The sequence below is a fragment of the Channa argus genome, chromosome 12, assembly GCF_033026475.1.
Source record: "Channa argus isolate prfri chromosome 12, Channa argus male v1.0, whole genome shotgun sequence".
Taxonomy (NCBI): Eukaryota; Metazoa; Chordata; class Actinopteri; order Anabantiformes; family Channidae; genus Channa; species Channa argus.
Window position 1 is genome coordinate 7,823,210 of NC_090208.1, and position 21,829 is coordinate 7,845,038.

Genomic DNA, 21,829 nt, shown 5'->3' on the forward strand with positions numbered 1-21,829 from the left:
CCATGGATTTCTGCAGCCAGAGATGGTGTGTAAGTGACTGATAAGGGGTTAAAGAAAGGAGAAAAATTCAATACAAAATCCATAATACACAGTCACACAGAAAATGTTAATACTTCAGCATATATTGAGATATGGTTCAAATGTTTTGCCCCTAATTCATTTTAAACATGAATTATGCCAAATCATTCGAATCACATCTTAATATAATGCACTTCAGCACAGCTCATTATTACATCAATATAAACACATAGTAGGATTACAGATCTCTTGATGAAAACTGGTATATGAAACCTAGTAAATGAAATACTGATTGTGCACATAACACACTCTTGCCAGGATTTTTTTTTTTACGTCACATATAAGACAAATCTCTAGAACAGCCTTCTTCCACCTACGGAACATTGCTAAAATTAGAAGCATCCTGTCTCAAAGTGATGCCGAAAAACTGGTCCATGCGTTTGTTACTTCTAGGTTGGACTAGTGTAATTCCCTACTTCTGGGGTGTCCTAGTAACTCTCTAAAAAGCCTTCAATTAATCCAAAATGCTGCAGCAAGAGTGCTGACTGGATTACGAAAGAGAGATCATATTTCACCTTCACTAGCTTCTCTTCATTGGATTCCCATAAAATTTAGAATAGAGTTCAAAACCCTGCTTCTTACATACAAAGCTCTTAATGGTCAAGCTCCATCATATTTAAAAGATCTCATAGTCCTGTATCGCCCGATTAGACCACTTCGATCCCAAAATACTGGCCTACTTGTGGTTCCCAGAGTTTGCAAAAGTAGAATGGGAGGCAGAGTCTTTAGATAAATAAAAGTTGAATTTGCACCTGGAGTCTTCCACCCAAAGGATGGATGTGTAGCTATTACACCACCAGAGTTGTGTTTTTTTTTTACTTTTTTTAAAGAGAAGGTGCAAACACAACAACTAAAGACTATATACAATAACAATTTAAAACCTGACTATATACAAAACCCAAAACACAACTCATATTAACAAATTACACAATCCCATGTAAAGTGTCCCTCCACTGTGCCAAGGATAGTCCTGAGGCTTGACAATACCACTGCTCCTTCAGCTGAGTGTGGACAGTTGTTTTATTTTTTGCCTTTCCACACTCCCTGCAGGTATAATGTCAGAGGTCCTTTGCGAGGCGCTTCCGCGGTGTTTCACCCCCGGCCACTCTCTCTGGATCTTCAGCTGCACTTTTCCGCCTTCTCCATAAATGCTGCCTAGGCTCAGTAGTGGTGCAAACTTTCTGTGACTGGTCAGTTTCTGTGGCTGGAACTGAGGAGATGGTTGGAACTGAGGAGGTGGCTGATTATCATTAGGCAGTGAATGGGGGTTGGTGGGCAGTTTGTAAGTGGTAAAAAAGATGCAGGAGAAGGAAATGGAGTGGGTGGGGCAGGTAGGTAAGATCCAGGTGGTGGTCTGGGCCATGACCATAAAGGCCAGTTAGACACCACTGACCTGTCTGAGGTGCGCTTCCATATTGTGTATTTCCCCTCCTGGTTTTTTGGCTCCTCAAACACAATGGTCTCATGCCCATGCTCCGCAGGAGCAGATGGAAGAGACTGCACTTTAGGCAGTGGCTCCTTTGCTAGGTGCACTTGCTTGGGGAGTACGGTGCCCTGCAGCAACATGTCCCTGTCCGTGCGTTTGTCCCTCCTTAGCAGCCTACAAGGCAAATGTCTTTTTGAAGATTTTTCCAGTTTGATAACTGCCATGATTATATAAAATAATACACAAAATCACTCACCATGAAGACACTGTGGTGATGCTTATTGGGACCAGAACTATGTTGGTCTGGCTCAGAATTGTCCTGCTGTCCTCCACCAGTTGTCTCAGATGGCTGTACACCACCACAATAGATTGTGGAATTGGCAGAGTTTTTCCCTTTGTGTCCTTGGGTCTGTTTCGTCCTTGCTGAAACTCTTTTAAAAGTCTCAGGCAAACACATTCACAGATCCTGTGGACTTCAGGGTCCTGGGCTGCCTGCCTGTGAGTCATGAACAGTCTCTGGAAAAGGACAGTATATAGTGCTGTAAACTAGGAAAGATCCAAATAAGGGACTACTACTTTACAAAACAGTTACCAATGTATTTAATCAAAATAACTGCAAATTGCATGAAATCACCTCTCCGCTGCTTGCTGTCCAGGAGCAGAACCACTTCGCTTCCTGAATGCTCTCCAAGGTCCTGGTAAGGTCTTCTTCCTAGCCTTTTGGCTATATTTTGTAGGTGCCTTATCCATGGGATGGAGAGCTGTGTAAAGGCGGACTATGTTGGCCTCCTCTTCTGTTGATAAGGCAGTGATTGTTCTATTCAGTCCAGCTAGGTAGGCTGCTAGGTCATCTACAACCTCCCATCCCAAGACACCCCTAGAATCGCAGTGGGTAATCTAAAAAGTGATAGTAAAATCAGATAGAAACATTCACAATTAAAGTGAGTACTTTTTGGTAATCACATGAGTAATGTCTTAAATTACAAATATATACGGTAACTGTAACTTGTAACTTTACAAGCAAGTGGTTAAATATCTTGCTTTTTAAACACTATCCAGATATGATATTTTTGATGACAGCAACAGTACCTGGCCTGATGTGCTGGGAACTGCAGTGTCATCATCATCTTCCTGCTCTTCCTCGCTGATCTCCTCATGCACAGACGTTGGTCCTGTATTATCATCCTGACTGGTCACCTGGGCCTCCATATGTAATACATAAGGTAAAAATATCTCTTTAATTGACAAACTTACCTGTAACCTCCAGGCCGGAATTGGTGATAAATTTTTGATTTAGAAAAGGCGCAACTTCTCGAAGCTTGGCCGTCGTGAGATCTGTGACCCTCCATCTGGCCGAGTAACATCCAATCAACGGGCGACCTTCTGTTAGGAATTGATTGGCTCTTTTGCCCCGTTGTTCGGAGCGTTCGCATCTGTATTCGGACCTCGTTCGGAAGTGTTCGGACCTGCTCGAACGTCCGATCACCGGCGCTGGCGGCCTTGGAGTCGAGTGGTGTATGGGTTATAAGTGCTCTCCCTTCTGCCTGCCATATTGGACAAAACTGCTCTCGCATTAGCCTGCTTGCAGCCATGCTAGCTGTTTAGTTTAGTTAGCTACGTCAGTTAGGGTTAGCCTTAGCTTCCGCTTTGCCGCCTCCCACAGTTAGCTCCCATAAGCTATGGGGCGCTACAATATGTTTGTATACAAACCTACTGAAAAGACAAAAACACTTTGAGGTAACATTAACTTAACATTTTGCATCAGATTATGTCTTTCAAGCAAGACTAGTCTTTGTATTTACTACTTACATTTCCATATGTAACAAATACTTTTTGCTAGTAAAGTCTACTTAATTCAAGCATTTCACTAGTTATTCTGTGTGTGCTCTATTATGAGTTTCAAATATCAAGATCAACGGCTTTCAGCTTGTCCCTTCAGGGGTCGCCACAACGGAATGTGTTCCGCAGGTTGATTTGGCTTGAGATTTTACGCCGGATGCCCTTCCTGCCGCCACCCTCCTATTTTTGTCCGGGCTAGGGACCAGCACCAAGGTTGCCCTTGATGGCTGGGTGACTGGGGCCACACCTGGTGAGGTGGTATTCGAAGCCGCTGCCTTCTGCATCCCAAACAAATGCTCTAAAACTAACCAGGCCCCCTATGAGTTTCAAATATGTATTTATATATATTTTTTCAAACTTACCTAATTCCTTTATTTTCCATTTTTCTTAATTTGGATTGGGACCTAATTTGTTTTTTCTAAATTTGCTTGGAGTAGTGTGACATGACCTGTAGAAAATTAGTTTAGAACTCAGTTTTAAAGTTTAAAACTGCAAATCTACTAAGAGATCTTCTGTATGGCTGTATGTATCATCTGTGTGGTTTTTATGTTGGAAAATGACCTTGAGATTATGAACCTTAGTGGATGTTTTTGGTTCACATCCTCATCTTGCACAGTGGCCTCAGTCCTGGTTGTCAAGGTCTCCTGCCTACTGATTAACTGGATCAGATGTATCCAGTGAATCAGAAGCTGGAAGATACCATCTCTCCAATGAGGTTCAAGCTGGCGAAGACAATGTGAATTGGTATCTAGCTTCTGATTCACTGAACGCACCGGATCCAGGTAATGAGCAGTGGGCGGTGGCTCTGACCACTGGGGAGGCAGTTATATTTAAACAGACCAAAATCAACAAGATGATTGCTTGTTAAGGAAAAAGTACTCAATGTTCTTTGTTCCGAACAAATGCAGATTAACTTCTAACTTAGATATTTTTAAGTAAACTTTATTTGTTAATAGTGCAATAATTTACATCTGTTTGTGTATTTACTTCATTTTCAGAGCAAAATACTTTATCCCATGGATCAACTATGCATTCATTCCACAATCGTAACCATCAGTGTTTTGGATGTTCACCTTCTATTACCCTTCTGTAGAGGTAACTTAAATATTTTTAATATAAAAGAATAAAATAAAAATTTGCATTAAGTACATTATTCTTATGTTTCTGTGCAAAATCTTTGATTTTGAAAAAAAATGCACTGACTAGCACTGAATAATTTAAAATAATGTAAATATTTCTATTTCTCAACATTATAATTCTCACCATGACTTTTCAGGGACATGTTCACTGTGGTTCTTACAGCACACAGTGTATATTCATGAATTCTTTCAGCTGAAATAAAACATGTTTTCTTTTCAGGTCAGTCTCGGTTAATTGGTTCACCTCAGCCTGTGGTGGCAAAAGTTGGTGATGACATCATTTTACCATGTCACCTTGAACCTGCTGTGGACATTGCTACAAAGATGTTGGAGTGGACGAGGTCTGACCTGAAGCCCACATATGTCTACATATGGTATGCTGGTCAGGATTATGTCAATATGAAAAATCTATCCTACAAAGGAAGAACATCACTGTTCACTGATGAACTGAAGCGTGGAAACATTTCACTGAAGCTCTCCAACGTGAAACTTGCTGATGAGGGGAAATACAGATGCTACATTCCAGACAGGAATGAAGAATCTTTTATTGACCTGGTTGTTGGTAGGTGGACACACACTGGATGTGTAAAAGAACACAGTGCACCAGAGAGATTTATTTTGTAAATCTATTACAACTGCTGAGTTCTCACAAAATCTTAAAACAGATGTTGTGACCCCAACTACATGTTAAACATGATCAGCTATGCTTAGATATAAATGATCTACCTGATCGGCCTGGTAGCACAATACAGCAGGATTAAATCCCGGCCTACCCACCAGATGTGTCTCTGAGTGAGACACTCTGGGCTAGTTTGTGTTAAGGCTTAATTTTATTAAGTAAATCTACTACAGAATAGCTTCAGAGAGACGAAATGCATCTTTTGGCTACAAGATGACCTCAAGTGAACTGCTCACACCAGATAAGAACATGGCTGAGTTGAAGTAGTTCTGTAAGGAAGAATGGTTCCAATTTTCTACTGATCATTGTGCAGGTCTGGTCCACAGCTACAGGAAGCACTTGTTAAGGTTGTTGAACATGACTAATTTATGCAGAAAACTGAGAAGTTGCAAACAGCGCCATTACTTTTTCTCACGACTGTAAATTTGATGGTTATGTACGAATGTAGCTAATATTAAATCATTCCCTTGAATGAATTGAAAGGTTGCTGCTGTAGATTATTAACTAAATTACCAAAGATGCTAATATCTTAGCATCTTTTATTAGAGCAGACAAATACATGATTTGATACATGATGATTCATGAATTTATCATTTAACTATTGATTTAATCAGTGGCAGTGCCTATTGTCAGCATAGCTGCAAATAGATCAGTGTAGGCGAAAACATTTTTCATCATAGTACTTGAGCAAATGTTAAAATATTTCTCTTAATTTTAGAAAAAAAATTTAACTGTTCTCTGCCTCAGGTGCTGTTTCCTTGCCTGGAATCAGTTTAGCAGGACTTGATAAATCCAGCAGTGAGGTGGTTTTACAGTGTGAGTCTAAAGGCTGGTATCCAGAGCCTGAGGTGTTGTGGTTGGACGTTGAGGGAAACGTCCTCTCTGCTGGACCTACAGAGACAGTCAGAGGTCCTGATGACCTCTATACTGTCAGCAGCAGTGTCACTGTGGACAAGAGACACGGAAACATATTCACCTGTAGAGTCCAACAGAACAACATCAACCAGACCAGAGAGACACACATACATGTTCCAGGTTAATATGAGTTTTCAAATTCATGCTGTGTTAATAGTTTTATATTTCTGTCTGTATTTGCAGTAACTGCCATTAATATTTTGTTTTACTATTTTAGATGATTTCTTTAAGCTCCAGTCCAGATCTTCTGCTACCACAGTGGGTTTGGTTTTTAGTTTGGTTGTTTGCATCATGTTGATTCTTTTACTTTTACTTCTCCTGTGGAAGAAAAACAGTAAGTCACAAACTCATCACACAGAAACGTTGAATTGTCTTTATATTGAGTCTTTATCTTATACGTTATGGCATAAACAAAAATGTGCTATATTTTATATGCAATCAGTAAAAATGTGAAATGCTTCATTTTATAGCACATTTTATATTTTAGACTTAGATTTTATTCTGTGATAGCTCCCTCAAAAGTAACCAGGTGTTTTTTAACTATAATTTTACTGCCTTTATTTTTACACAGTGTCCAAGAGAAACCAGATGGATGAAGTTGAGTCTAAGGACCAAAATAATGATAATGCTGAAACTGAGCTTTTGACTAAAGACAAAAAAGAGACAAAGCAGGTAGTGACTGAACAAACAGCACAAATAAAGCATTTGAACAAGAGAAATGTGGAAACAAACAGCGAACTTGTCAGTAAAGAAACAGGACATGTGTATAGAAGAAGAGTAAAATATTTAGTCTTTACTTTGTTCTTTGAAATGAACAAGGAACAGAGGAAAATAAAATACACTACATGAGCATCTAAGAGATACAATAGGGTCAAAAATTGGCTTTGGAAAACTAAGGAAACACGAGTGAGAGAAAACATGAATGAGGCAAATAAACTACAAGAGAAAAAGTCCTGACCTGAGAACAGTAACCAGGAAACAAAGTAAACACTGAAATCAGTCCAGAGGTCAACTCACAACAGCAGAGAACATGAGACCAAACCAAGGCAGAGCAAGAAGAGATATGGTGGCTGGAACAGTAGTCTGAGTGTGTGTGTGTGTGTGTGTGTGTGTGTGTGTGTGTGTGTGTGTGTGTGTGTGTGTGTGTGTGTGTGTGTGTGTGTGAGTGACACAGGTGTCAGTTTGCGGAATGTTCTTGTAATTTATTTTACTTTCACCTGTTTCCAGGCTGCTGTTGCACTTGCTCTAAATATTTGCAGAGATTATACAAATGATTTACCAGATCAGTGGACATGGAACCATGGAGCCAGTTAGGATTCTCATTTAATTTGTCACTTTTACTTCCATCTTTCTGCTGCATGTCTCAGTTAAAGAATCAGAGGTCTGTGGAGCTTCAGGTGCAACAGAAGAGACAGGAAACTGATTTTAGTTTGCATGGGGGTCAAATTATGGACCCACTCAAAGAAAATGGTACTGGAGAGTTAAAACTCTATAGGGAACCTTTAAAGTCAAATGATGGAATAGTTCAGATAATGTCTCTTTTCATTTGTCTCTGTCTTCCCAGATGGAAAGAAGCCAAGCTGTTGCAGCCTGGTCCTTTTCCTCTTTGGTAAGTGATAGAAAACCACATGGTGTGAACTCAACAGTTTAGTCAAATAGAAAATAGATGTTCAGCAAAGTAACACAACAAGATAAAGTTCAACACACAGAAATGTGCAGCACTGAAAAACACTGATAGTGAGAGTGAAGTCTGATAGTAATATGGTTAAAGATGAATTAATGGAACTGCAGAGGTTTAACACTGGAGTAGATCAGTGTTATCAATTGTTAAATTAAAAATAAACTAAAAATCTAATTTGTCTCTGTTTAAGTTTGTTTCCAAACAAAGGCTCCGTGAGGAGAAACTGAGTAGGATGGAAGCTCAAAGCTTTAAAGAGTAAATTTCTCCTTTGATTACCTGAAGCTGATTGTTTTAGAAATTCTTACTCTGTTTAGTTTAGTTTCTACCGGTGAAAACTAATCTTTACAAAATAATCTAAATGAGTTATAAACATGAGGTTGATGTTTTCATCACTTTTTTCTTACTAATTAAGAGTAATGACATTATAAGATGCCTCCACACTTATTCTGATGAAGCCAACTTCATTAGTAGCAGTACAAAATCAAAATGTGTCATTTTACAGACTTACTGCAAATACAAGAATACTTTGTAAATCTTACCTGAATGATTAAAATCCATCTGTCTGTCTGATAGTTGAGGGAGAATAAAGAGTAATTCGACAAGAAGTTGATGGAGACAAATGAAGAGCTGAAACAGACCCAAGATCAACTGAGGATGAAGACTGAGGAGTTCAGCAAAGGTTAAGATACTTGTACACAAATGTATTTGCATTTAAACAAATACATTTCTTTTCATTTCTGCTGCCAGTTGAATCAGCTTTTTGGTGAGAAAACAGAGCTTGAGGGAGAAGTGAAGAACCTGGAGAACAAAAATACAGAGGTTTGATCTTTGTGTTTTCTTGATTTTGCAGAATTATATTTAACTGAGCAGAAGTCACAACAGAATGACTCAAAACTGTTTTCATACTAAGATCAAAAGTTCTTAATTAAGAAAATACTGATAGTAAATCTCATGTCCATCGTATTCAGTCTGATGTTTGTCTCCCAGTTGGAGGGAAAACTAACTAAGACCACCAACAAGCTCCAGGAAGAAAAAAAGAAAAGACAGGAGGAAGTGAAGACATTGAAGAATCAGCTCAAAGAGGTTCATTTGATCATTATTAACTTTCTGAATTCAAATAACATGTTTACTCATCTCATTCTCCACATGATGTTCAGCCTTTTTCGTCCTCAGTTCACCTTTAAATGTATTGTGTTTTTAACCCACCTTCACTTTATGAGACCATATACAGTGTCTGTAACAAGTATTCACCTGCTTTTGAAAATTTCACATTTGTCCTATAAAAACACTGATTTATGATCAATTTAATTTGGCTTTTTTGACAAAAAACTGTTTTCATGTCAAACTGAAAACTAATCTTTACAAAATAATCTAAATGAGTTATAAATATGAGGTTGATGTTTTCATCACTACAGTTTCTAGTAGAAACTTTCTTAGACATTAATAACTTTGTGCAACATTTAAATTCATCATGTATCTCTACTTTGGATAATGTAGCTCCTGACATGGAGACATACTTATAATATTCTGTTGAAACAGAAGTATTTCTTTAATTTAATTTCTGTGATTATGAGTAATGACTATTATAAGATGCCCCCACACTTATTCCTCATTAGTAGCAGTACAAAATCAAATATGTACTTTTAGAGACTTACTGCAAATACAAAAATACATTGTAAGTTTTTTGCTGAATGATAAAAATCCATCTGTCTGTCTGATAGTTGAGGGAGAAGAAGGAGTCAGTTGACAAGAAGTTGATGGAGACTAGTGAAGAGCTGAAACAGACCCAAGATAAACTGAGGGTGAAGACTGAGGAGTTCAACAAGGTTAAGATACTTGTACACACACACACACACACACACACACACACACACACACACACACACACACACACCAAGAGCAGTGGTGTTTAGTGTTTCACCAAAACCACTTTTAAGAATTTTCTTAGGGGCTCAGTTGGTAAAGGCAGTCCTCCATGGACCACAGGGTCAGTGGTTATGAATCACAGGCAGGATGTGAGTTAGAAGAGAAGGAGAAATTCTGGAGTGAGTTAGATGAAGTGATGCAGAACATCCCCAGAGGTGAGAGAGGGGTGATTGGGGCAGATTTTAATGGACATGTAGGTGAAGGGAACAAAGGTGATGAGACTGTGATGGGCAGGTTTGGTCTTCAGGACAGGAACACAGAAGGACAGATGGTGGTTGACTTTGCAAAGAGGATGGAAATGGCTGTAGTGAACACTTTCTTCCAGAAGAGGCAGGAACATAGGGTGACGTACAAGAGTGGAGGTAGAAACACTCAGGTGGACGACATCTTGTGTAGACGTTGTAATGTGAAAGAGATCAGTGACTGTAAAGCATTGGTAGGGGAGAGTGTAGCCAGACAACACAGGATGGTGGTGTGTAAAATGATGCTAGTGGTGAGGAAGATGAAGAGGACAAAGGCAGAGCAGAGGACGAAGTGATGGAAGTTGAAAAAGGAAGAATGTTGAGTAGTTTTCAGGGAGGAGCTGAGACAGAATCTGGGTGGTTTGGAGGTGCTTCCAGATGACTGGACCACTACAGCAAATGTGATCAGGGATACAGGTAGGAGGGTACTTGGTGTGTCATCTGGAAAGAGGAAAGTATATTAATAACAATGTTAGTACACAACCTGAACATTGTACTGCAGAAAATGAAACAGGATATTTTGCTGCAAGCTCACTTGCTTTAAATCCTCTAAACCATTAGGGACAGAGCAGCATGCTGCACATACACGCCCAAGCACTTAATATGCACTTAGTACCAGGGAGCTTGGATAATGTTTCACTGCATTCTCACATCCACCCCCTCTGAATAAAGGAAGAAGAATGTTAGGATCTTCTTACTGAAGTATCATAGTGTTAAGATTGTTGGTTGAGCACAAGATAAAACTGAATGATTAAAATGTATTTTCACATCAAGATCAACCGATCTTAAGAAAATGCTGATGGTAACTCTCATGCCATGTTCAGTCTCATGTAACCTTCCTTCATTAATCTGTAAAAATCTCTGTTATACAATTTCAATTTCAGGAGACAGTGTTTTTAAGGGGATTTTTGGATATGAAAATTTTAATTATCAAATCAATAATGCAGTTGACTTCCATAAAAAGCAATGAAATACACCGATCAGGCATAACATTATGACCACCTGTATAATTTAATACAATCCAATACAGCAGCTCTGGCATGAAATCTACTTTTATGAGGATATAATTAGTCAGTTTATAAGTAGAAACCTTGAAAATAGGGTACAGCCCCAGTGATAAGACCTTGTACCACTAAAGGTGCAATAATGTAGCTCATTTCATGTGTGACACATGACCTCTAAACACAAAACATGTCACATCTGTGGAAGCTGTGTGTACAATTCTATGTTAATTAGCTTAATATAAGATTGTCCCCGTCAGTTGGAGGAGCCAACATCAAGTGCAAGAACTTCAGGCATCTTCTGAGATCAAAGTGGTCTATTGGGAATATACGATCATATGAGGTGTTTCAAATACGATGGAGCCCGACCATTAAAAGCTTTGTGTTTACAGAGGAGAGGAAGCTAATGGAGAGAAGCTAGTGAAGGAGAAATATGATCTCTCTTGCTAGTTCCAGTCAGAACTCTTGCTGCAGCATTTAGGATTAATTGCAGGCTCTTTAGGGAGTTACTGTGGCATCCTGAAAGTAGGGAATTACAGTAGTCCAACCTAGAAGTAACAAGTTTTAGAAGACTACTTTTTCGGCATCACTTCGAGACAGGATTCTCCTAATTTTGGCAATGTTCCGTAGGTGGAAGAAGGCTGTTCTAGAGATTTGTTTTATATGTGAGGTGAAGTTAACTAATGCTTAGACAGCATATTTCTAAGAATTGTTTTAAGTCTTCAGCCAACTTCAGGTATTTAAATTTATAGGTAGGAAATTATAGAATATCCAGTGTTTTCTAACAGATTACCTAAAAGAGACATGAATAAAAGGGAAAAGCACAGAGGGCCGGGGCCCCTGTGGTATTTGAAGAAGCAGACTCTTATTAATAATGTATTTTTAAATGCAATGCTGAGCAAGCAGGCAGTGACATTACTATTTACACTCAGTCATGGATGATTTGAGTAACAAAGAAATTTCATCCTTTAAAACGTTCTTGACAATAATAATAACTTATTGCTTGGAAAAAAGTCTCTTTGAAATGTTTCCTTCCTGTACAACTCACCTGAAAAAGATTTTACTTTTACAGATAACATAATGCACCGGGTACAACAAATTTCTTTGATAAATTGAAGTGATACACTCAGTAACCAAAAGTGAGTTGGATGAGATACAGCGATTGCACCAAAGTCCACAGGCTGCTGCATGTTTGGAATCTTCACTCTGCACCATGGACTGAACAAACAGCATGTCACAGTGACAAAGACAACTACTACTGATAAAGAAATGACAATGAAGAGATGTTCTATCCACAGGTTCTGTGCATTGTAAATGAAACTGCACTGTAATCCCGGAAAACAATCATGGATATCAGATAATACACAAGTCATTTTGATGCCGTCAGAAACAAATGTGAAGCTTCTGACAAAATAAATCCAACATTGCACTGTTAATTTTTATGTTGATTTATTTGGTTGATTTATTTAATTTCACAAATATTTCCCTCAAATTTGGAGAATAATTCAGCGTTTTACAGGTTGGTTTGTATCTTCACCTGTAACTTACTATCTACTGTCTACAGTGTGTCCATTGATCACACAGAACTCAAGCATTTCATTCTGAATGATCAAAGAATGAACATGAGAGACTTTGCCATCATTGTCCTTTGTATTTAATGTTTTTTTGTAATTGCTGGTCGATGTTTCTAAAATATTTTAGTTAGATTTTATTATTGTTGGTTTATTATTATTCAATAATATATAGTGAGGGGCGGCAGTGGCTCAGGTGGTAGAGTGGCTGCCTACTGAGAGGTAGGCAGAGGTTTGTGACCCGCTCTTCATGACTACATGTCAAAGTGTCCCTGGGCAGGACACCGAACCCCCAACATCCCATCCCCATCCACAGCCGTGCAGTGCCAGTCCCAAGCTCGGTAAAAATTAGGGAGGGTTAAAACTGTGCCGCTGTGGCGAACCTGGACTCACAGGATAAGCCGAAAGGACAAACAATTAATATACAGTGCATCCAGGAATTATTCACAGCGCTTAACTTTTTCCACATTTTGTTTTAAAAATAGATCAAATTCATTATTTCACAAACAATAATTCATAATGACAATATGATATCTTTGCAAATTAGTTTTATATCTTTATAAATTTATTAAAAAGAAAAAACAGAAACAGATCACATGTACATAAGTATTCACTGCTCTGTGGCATTAAACTGAAGTATCACTGCTTTCTGAACAGAGAGATAGTTCAAGTATTGTTGTGTCAGAGGGTCAAAGAGGAAATATGATCCACTACAGACTGAGCTGGTTTGTTCTGGGACAGGAAGTGCAATAGAAACATTTATTAACAATGATAAAAACTCAAACTTACAGCACACAGGTACAGGAAATAGAACAAAACAGAAAACGCTCCTTAGGAGGTAATAAACATGGCAGAACGTCACAACACAGACTCACCAACATTACAGATTACAGTTGCTGCTCCTGACAGCTGCAGGTCTTCATAGCTTTTTCTGTTCTTCCCATCTTTGATTAAGGTGATATGCTGCTTGAGTTTCTCAATAAAATGACAAAAGCAGGATTTGTAGCCAGATAAATATATCTGGATGTTGTTTTTATTTTCCTCCTAACAAAAGTCATATGCAGTGAATGATTCTTTATGGAATTTACAAAAATCACAATCATAATTTATGTCCTTTACCTTTGACAGGTGAATCACCTCTTTAAGCTTATTACTGATGCTGTAATCATGTTGGATACAACAAGCTTCTCTCCACTGTATATCAGCCATGATGACACAGCAAAACAACTCTGCTGCAGGAAATATTACACAGTCCGAAGTGTTTCTGGAGTGTGTTCCTGCTTTATTTATTCTGAATATCAATATTTCCATTTTAAAATGCGCGTTGAGCTTTAGCTGTTTGCCTCTCTGCAGTCACAGGTCTTTAAAAATGAAGAGAAACGGAGCGAAATGCGCTGATAGCAACAGAACTTTCTTTTGCTGTGACTCACCACAATTTGGAAGGATGAACGGAAGTAGATCCTGAAGCCAGAGCTGCACCTGCGCGATGGGACACATTTAAGCGACGTATGTTTGGATCGAGCTGACGTCACGTCGTCTCCCATCCCCGTCACAGTCCAAGTGGATGCTGAGCTGCAACATCGGAGATTTGGTCGGAGAGAAACTCGCTGTCTGGTAATATTTTATGAATATGTTCAATGTTTGTACATATGTCAGTCGTCATTTACGTTGCACGTTAACATTTTGTCATTATGTTTGTGGAAAAAGTAACGTGGTTGTAAAAATCTTCCTCTGATTAACGTGATCGCTTTGCAGTTTAGTTTTGTAAAAACGTGACTTTTAGGAGACGATGTGTGAGTAGATGAGAAAGTCAGTTAGTCTGTCTGCTAAAAATGATGTTTCTATGTGGATGAATTCATAAACCTCTGCGCAACTTAACGACAGCGAAAGTAAGACTTCATTTCACTAATGTTTTTATTATTTGTGTGAAAGTGAGACTGGTGCAGCAGAAGGTGCCACAGCTTTTAACTTTATTATTTCCTTAGTGGGGTGTTGCCTGGTGTAGCGGCCCAGTGGATCAGTGGCTCAGACAAAAGCCACGTGTTTTTGCGGCAGTTCATTAAGGGTTCGAAATGTTAAAATTCCAAATCACGCATCACTGCAGCGACCACTGAGGGGACAAACCTAAAGCTGTGGATTTTTTATTTTATGCATGTTTTATTGCTGTCATGTTCAGTAAGTATCTGGAATGTTGCTTTTCTTCTTCTTTTCCTTTCGGCTGTTCACTTTCAGGAGTCGCCACAGTGAATCATGTGCCTCCATCTAACTCTGTCCTCTGCATCCTCTTCACTTACACCAACTAACTTCATGTCCTCCCTCACTACATCCATAAATCTCCTCTTTGGTTTTCTTCTAGACCTCCTGCCTGACAGGTCCAACCTCAGCATCCTTCTACCGATATATTCACAGTTTCTCCTCTGAACATGTCCAAACCACCTCAATCTGGCCTCTGTGACTTTATCTCTGAAACATCTAAGTCCTCAAGATGTCTTCATTCCTGCACTGCAACAAAAAAAACTGTAAATATTACAGTATAATACTGGCAGCAGTATTATACTGGGTGCCAGCCCATTACTGTAATTTTTACAGTAAATTTCCTGTAATTAAATTACTGTTCTTTACTGTAATCTGATTATACATAGATACTGTATTTAAGAATTCTACAGTAAATACTGTAAAATTAACAGTAAACCACCCAATGTTGTGCATATACATAAACCAAGTAAAACACTGTATTTAGAGTAGTTTAGACAATTTACTTATTACATACTACTTAACACAATCATTACTTAATGTTTACCACTAAACTCCATAGGATTTATGATGTGTCATGTGTATATTACTATTCAAATAATTTGCTTTTTCTTAATGAAAGAAAAAAGTCATGAAGATAATTTAAAAGTCACAAACATTTTATTTTAAATAAGCAAACTTTCATAAAACAACTTCCAAATAAAACTGTACACACAGATTTTCTACAAGACCTTTTACAAGCTATAAAATGTCCAAAGGATTTTTGTTCCTCAACACCAACAACTGAGAATTGGTAGCAGCTCCAATAGAAGAATCCTATTAGGCATCACGCTGCATCACGTTATACTGTTACATGTGGTCTGTGTAGTAGCTAAAACAAAAAGAAATAACAAAACACAATGTTAATACTCAAGCTAAAAATTCCTTAAAGAATTATATTTGGAGAGAAAGGCATACGGAGACGGGGAGATCAAAACCAAAACAGATAGAGCTCAAAGAGAGACAGAAAAAGTTGATGATTCCTTAATCTATATGGGTGTTTTTCTCACTGTTTGTGTTTCTTTGAGCTCTTTTTTTAGCTGTTTCAGGAATGAGACAGATATAGGAGCTCAGACTGAAAAAAAAAGAAAAAACAGAGACCAAGAGAGGGTCACAAACAGATGAAAAGACAGACAACCCAACAAAATCAAGGTCACGTTGGTTATTTTTTGTGTGCTGCTCACGTTTTAGAAGTTCCATTGGTAGTCCATGATGTTGCAGAGAAGAGTCGAGACATGTGGGTTTACTGTAGTCCGTTTTTTCTGCACAACTTGCCCTGTGCTCTTGGATGTCACTTTTCCCTTCGATGTTTTTGTTCCTCTCTCTGGGTTTATGCCTATGAAGCGTCTAACAAAGTATTAGAAAATAGAGTATTTAATAGAAGTAAAATATCATCATCATCAGACAATAACACCACTGTTATATTTTGGGGGATATAAATTACTTGTAATGTTTTTTTGGCCACCATTTAAACAGCTTCATAGATAAGGTACAAGCAGGTACTCAAGAGTAAACCATGTATGGATGAGAGTTAAACACTTACCTTTGAATGAACTCCAGAACAAAAACTGCATCAGTTTTATGATGAAGTTTTTGTTCTGGAGTCCTTTTTCATTACCACAGAGTAAGTGGTTGGTATTTGCGAAAGAGTACCACCAGACTGGTTATCTTCACCAGCTAAGAGAGGAAATACAATACAAATCAGTAAAGTAAGTTATCAGTAAAGTAAAGTAATTACTTGTGGCATTTTAAAAATGTTATTAAAAACATTTGAAATAAAATTAAAGATTCAAGATCTCTAAGAACGTCATACTTCATAAGTCATTAATAACCCGTCTTAAAGCCATCTAGCAATTTACGAATCTGGATGGGGCGGAGTATGTCTGACAGGTCCACTCCAGGAGCTCCTTCCACATACTTGAGATCATCTTTATGTTCTACACCCCAGGTTTGAAGTCTCTGCAGCAACTGGTCCATCATTACCCCAGGAAGATTTGGCAGTGCTTTGGAAATTACCTTTTGTATTTCTTCCCTGTTGACTGATGTCATCATTCTAGTGAGGAAAAAGAGTGGTGAAGAGCAAGTACTGATAAGCCACACAACTTATACTCAGGCAAAGGATAGTAGTCCAGTAGGTTTTCATGGCTAACACAACACAACCTTGTATTTCCAGGTGTCAAACAAAGGCAATGCAGGCCCTGGTCAATGAGAGTTACAGATGGGTATCTTTCTGTGATGAAGTGGACAGAATCTCCTTGAATGACAATGGCTTTGATTTTGCCAAATATGATCCCTTCATCATTTTGGTCAAGCACGAAAAACATATTCTTTTTGTATTTAGTTCCTTTCACTTTTGTCTCATGCAAGATCAGACTGTTAGAATGGCAGTTGAGGTGGGCAACTGCTTCTCTGATATCTTCGTTGTAATCTGCTGGACATAAATCTGTTCCCCTTTCAACAATAACATGTGGTGGGAAGAAACTGCCAGCACTTAAGTAGGCTTGAAGCAGCTGATGTCTTTCTGCAAGAGTAGAGCACAAGTTCTTTAAGTTGTGTAACTTCTTTGAACACTGTTTAAAATATTTGTGTGTTTGCTCTCAAACCTGTGTCCACAAACGAATGAGAGGCCCAAATTGGACTGTTAGCTCTGGGTAATGAGTGATGTAATGGTGCTTTGGCCTCAAAGGATGATCAGGAAATAGTTTTTTTCGAAGATATATGTAGTCCTCTATCATTACCTTTAAGTAGGAGATCTGTACAGAAGAAATGGAAGGTGCACAAATAACCTCCACCATCTGTCGAAGTTGCCACACATCATTTTCAGCTGGGTTGCTGATCTTGTCTCCAATCAACACTGGCAGCAATCTCAGGAAAAAACAGTTCTGTACAGCATGACCTCCAAGTTTGTTACTCCTTGGATTTACTTCACATGGTTTGTCATATGCTTTATTGCCAAAGAACTTGAACTGATTTATTCTTCTGTTCAGTTCTACATATGTGAACTGTTTCTCAATTGTGACCAAATGCTTGATGTATAAAGCTAAATCATAGGAAGCGATACCTTTAAAGATATGTCCAATGCATGGAGGCAAGCCAGGTTGGCAAACATGGTAGTGAGACAGCTCATTGAACAGTGAGTCAACTTTGACCCCCTTTCTCTTGTGTACTTCATCTTCCATCAGTCCTGTCTGGTCCACTTGAAAGTGGGTCAGCTGCAAATGTGTGTCTTTCAATTTCACAAAACCTGCAAAAGAAAAGACTCCTGCTGAAATGTTCAACAAAACCTCCAATCGCATGAGAACCTAGATTATCTCCTGCAATGGTGCACACAGTCCCTTTTAGAATCTGTCCATCAGACATTTGAATGCCATTTACCTCAAGGTCTTTTAGATCTTTTACCAGTTGTCCAAGGACCAGGTCTTGACCAAAGTACCTAAAGTCCTCTTCCCTGCAAAGGACAACAAGTTGCATATGGTCAGTTGATGATCGATTGTGAGGTACAATGTCTCCTAAAGTGAGGTAGACTGCCGGCACTTTATGTTTTTTCTTTCCTGAACCTAATGGGTTCACTACTTCAAATGAGTCCTGATAAAGAATCAGGCAAAAGGACAAGGGATCTGACTTGAACAAAGCATTTTCTGAAATTACTTTGCCATCCCAAATGTCTTCAAGTATGTCATTGGCATTATCATTGTCTTGCCTGTGGGTACAGTTGTACTGCTCCTTTAGGGACTCACACTGGAAAAGACCAGCAACAGTTTGCTTGATTGGAACGTATTGGGCAAAACACTCCTTTCCTGCTTCATTGTTCCCTAAACAGATGGGAACTGGCCCAATATAGTTGAAGTTTTTTTTAACCACACTTTTCCTTCTCTGGTCTGTTTTTAATATTTGGGTATTGCAAGTCCTAAAATATCATCCATTTTAACCTCACCTAGTTTGTATGTCTTCCTCAGAAACTCCAAGTAAGACCAATTTTTCATTTAGTTTACTGAGCAAATTTGACTGGCTGATGTCATGTATTTCCTGGAATCCTTCTATGACAGACTGAATAACAGATGAAGGGAGCAACAACTTTGCCTGTAACTTAAGATAATACAGGGCCAGATTTTTCACGAACATAGCTTGATCTACATTTTCACATCCAAGGTCAGTGTGTTCTAGACTAATTTCACTTGATGCAGGAGCCTCACTCACATCTTCAGAATGGGCCTCTGAAGTTCTACCCTGACTCTGACTTGTTCCCTGAATTATAGTTTCCAATAGACCATGCTCATTTTTTTCTCTATGACGTCTTGATTTCTTGCACTGTTTAAATGGGCATGTTACTGCTGTACCTTCTTTCAAATGATTTTTTTAGATGGGAAATGAACCCCGTCAACTCCGCACAATGCACAGAGCATAATTCAACATAACAGGTCAAATCAGCACTGCATAGTTGTGGCAAGACTACAGTTTTTCTCTTATTATGATTCCGGTAAGAATGTGACTTAAATGCGCTGAAGTTTTTGAATACTAAACTGCAACGAGTAACTCCACACTCAAAAGTAACATTTGGCACATTCTTGTGAAGTTTCATGTGTCTTGTATAAGCCAAAACAGTACTAGATGTATGTGGGCAAAATTCACAAGGTATCATCTTGAACCAATTCTCACTCAAGCTGGAGTAAAAACACTGATTCAATTTTCCAAATCACTGCATAAATCTAAATACACACACTTCATTAAAGTTGACTCAGTAATGCAAAAAGGTTACACGGTAAGCTTTGTCAAAATAGTCAGAAGCTAACTTGTTCTAAGAACCTGACCATGTTCAAAGACCGCTGTGGGCACAAGAGAGGGAACACATGAAAAAGTGGCAGGAAACTGCATCCAAGACAATTACTTTTCATTTAATTATGCTTCTTCTCAACAATTCATTGCTCTACACAGGCATTTTACAATTCAATTCAACACAAATCCATTCATCTTCTCAATTTCCTCAATCAGACAACAACAAGCTAAACTTAATTTATTACTTTTTCACTGCACCAACGAACTGAAAAATGTGGACTTGGACAGCAGAACACGATGTTCTTGAGACAAAGTCTAAATATGGAGTAAAATCGTATGCCCATTGGTTCACGTTGCGCATGATCAGTTCATTTGTACAAATGTCACAATACAGTGAAAGTGATTTTACTGTTCACAGCACCTGCAACACTTAGCTTGCGTCCTCATAAACCCTGGGCACAACATGCATATTTTATCATAACCCAACACAAAGTTAATGCTACAAGTCAGATCTCACATGCAAGAAATATGTAAAGTTAAAGCACAACTTTAAGCTTTAGTAGATATTAAGGCACATTTTGGCTGTTTCGATAAACGCAAGTGTTTGCATAAAAGTAACATTAACCGACAGTAAGACGGGTTAAAACATGAAAATTAACCATAAATGAAAAAGTCCAGAGCTTAACAAGTAACATCTGAATCACTAAATTAATTATTTTAATGTTAGTGAATGTAGAGAACCTGGCTTAAAAAATTACACCTAACCTATAACATTACAGACTGTAGTTTTCTTCGTACAAATAAACTAGCGGTTACATAGCGAACTGGCAGCGGGAATGTTCGCTCCATTTGAATGGTTCGGCATAATTTTTCAACTAACTAACGATGAATTATGTGGCATAAAACCTCTTAACATCAACGTTGGCGTGAAACTCTAATTACCTGGTTAACGTTATTTTAGCATTAGCAGCCTAGCTAATTTACTAGCGCATCAAAATAACTTTATTGATACAAAATGTGCTTATCAAACTAGAACAGGGATATACCGTGACAACAGTTGGATAAAATATACTTAATAATCACGTACCTTAAATGGGTATAAATCCCTCCTCTTGCCGCCAACAATAATCCTTGAATGGTTTACATCCCAGAATGCATCACTGTACTTAAAAGTACAGCAGTACGCTGTAGAATATGCTGCTCAGAACGTTCCAGAAGTGCAATTCCATTACATCGCCCACAATACATTGCTGTTTACAGCAATATACTGCAATATTAAAATACAGTGCACGTACTGTATAATCTCAATGTAAAAATTACAGCAATTCGTTACAGTGTGATCCTGTCCATCCTCGTCCCTCCCAAAGAGAACCTCAACATCTTAAGCTCTGCTACCTCCAGCTCTGACTCCTGTCTTTTCTTCAGTACCACTGTCTCTAAGCCGAACAACATCTCTGGTCTCACCAGCGTCTTGAAAACCTTTCCTTTCATTCTTGCTGATACTCTTTTATCACACAACACACCTGACACTTTTCTCCACCCGTTCCAACCTGCCTGCACTCGCCTCTTCACCTCTTTTCCACACTCACCGTTGCTCTGAACCGTTGACCCTAAGTACTTAAAGTCCTGCACCTTCTTCACCTCTGCTCCCTGTAACCTAACTGTTCCACCTGGGTCCCTCTCATTGACACACATGTATTCTGTCTTGCTGCGGCTAAGCTTCATTCCTCTGTTTTCCAGAGCAGACCTCCACCTCTCTAGATTTTCCTCCACCTGCTCTCACTACAAATAACAATGTCATCTGCAAACATCATAGTCCATGGAGATTCTTGTCTAACCTCATCTGTCAGTCTGTCCATCACCAGAGCAAACAAGAAGGGGCTCAGAGCTGATCCTTGATGCAGACCCACCTCCACCTTGAACTCCTGTGTCACACCTACAGCAAACCTAACAACGGTCTTACAGCTCTCATACATGTCCTGCACCACTCTAACATACTTCTCTGCCACTCCAGACGTCCTCATACAATACCACAGCTCCTTTCTCTGCACCCTGTCATACACTTTCTCTAAATCTACGAAGACACAATGTAACTCCCTATGACCTTCTCTGTACTTCTCCATCAGCGTCCTCAAAGCAAATACTGCATCTGTTGTTCTCTTTCTAGGCATGAAACCATATTGCTGCTTACAAATACTCACCTCTGCCCTTAGCCGAGCTTCCACTACTCTTTCCCACAACTTCATTGTTTGGCTCATCAGCTTTAT

General features: G+C 38.8%; 2 protein-coding genes across 22 annotated transcripts in view; both read left to right on the top strand.

The window, feature by feature from the left end:
• The window catches only part of LOC137137536 (butyrophilin subfamily 3 member A2-like), a 63,130-nt gene that overhangs the window by 26,742 nt on the left and 14,559 nt on the right, over positions 1-21,829 (top strand). The window contains exons 2-12 of one of the 6 annotated variants that reach the window (XM_067523957.1): positions 2,564-2,727; positions 3,444-3,593; positions 4,342-4,438; positions 4,703-5,044; positions 5,909-6,196; positions 6,294-6,410; positions 6,648-6,748; positions 7,641-7,685; positions 8,505-8,576; positions 8,745-8,840; positions 9,479-9,583. In XM_067523957.1, the coding sequence (XP_067380058.1) occupies positions 4,360-4,438; positions 4,703-5,044; positions 5,909-6,196; positions 6,294-6,410; positions 6,648-6,748; positions 7,641-7,685; positions 8,505-8,576; positions 8,745-8,840; positions 9,479-9,583 (1,245 nt within the window). In that variant the 5' untranslated portion in view covers positions 2,564-2,727; positions 3,444-3,593; positions 4,342-4,359. Of the gene's footprint in view, positions 1-1,582; positions 2,728-3,443; positions 3,594-4,341; positions 4,439-4,702; positions 5,045-5,908; positions 6,197-6,293; positions 6,411-6,647; positions 6,749-7,640; positions 7,686-8,504; positions 8,577-8,744; positions 8,841-9,478; positions 9,584-21,829 lie in introns of those variants that run through there. The other 5 variants (XM_067523956.1, XM_067523958.1, XM_067523955.1 and 2 more) reach the window with 5 other exon arrangements.
• Positions 13,915-21,829, top strand: part of LOC137137529 (golgin subfamily A member 6-like protein 22) — an 85,259-nt gene continuing 77,344 nt past the window's right edge. For 5 of the 16 annotated variants that reach the window (XM_067523905.1, XM_067523918.1, XM_067523919.1 and 2 more), the window contains exons 1-2: positions 13,917-14,111; positions 14,483-14,672. In XM_067523905.1, the coding sequence (XP_067380006.1) occupies positions 14,646-14,672 (27 nt within the window). In that variant the 5' untranslated portion in view covers positions 13,917-14,111; positions 14,483-14,645. Of the gene's footprint in view, positions 14,112-14,482; positions 14,673-21,829 lie in introns of all 16 variants that reach the window. The other 11 variants (XM_067523904.1, XM_067523902.1, XM_067523906.1 and 8 more) reach the window with 5 other exon arrangements.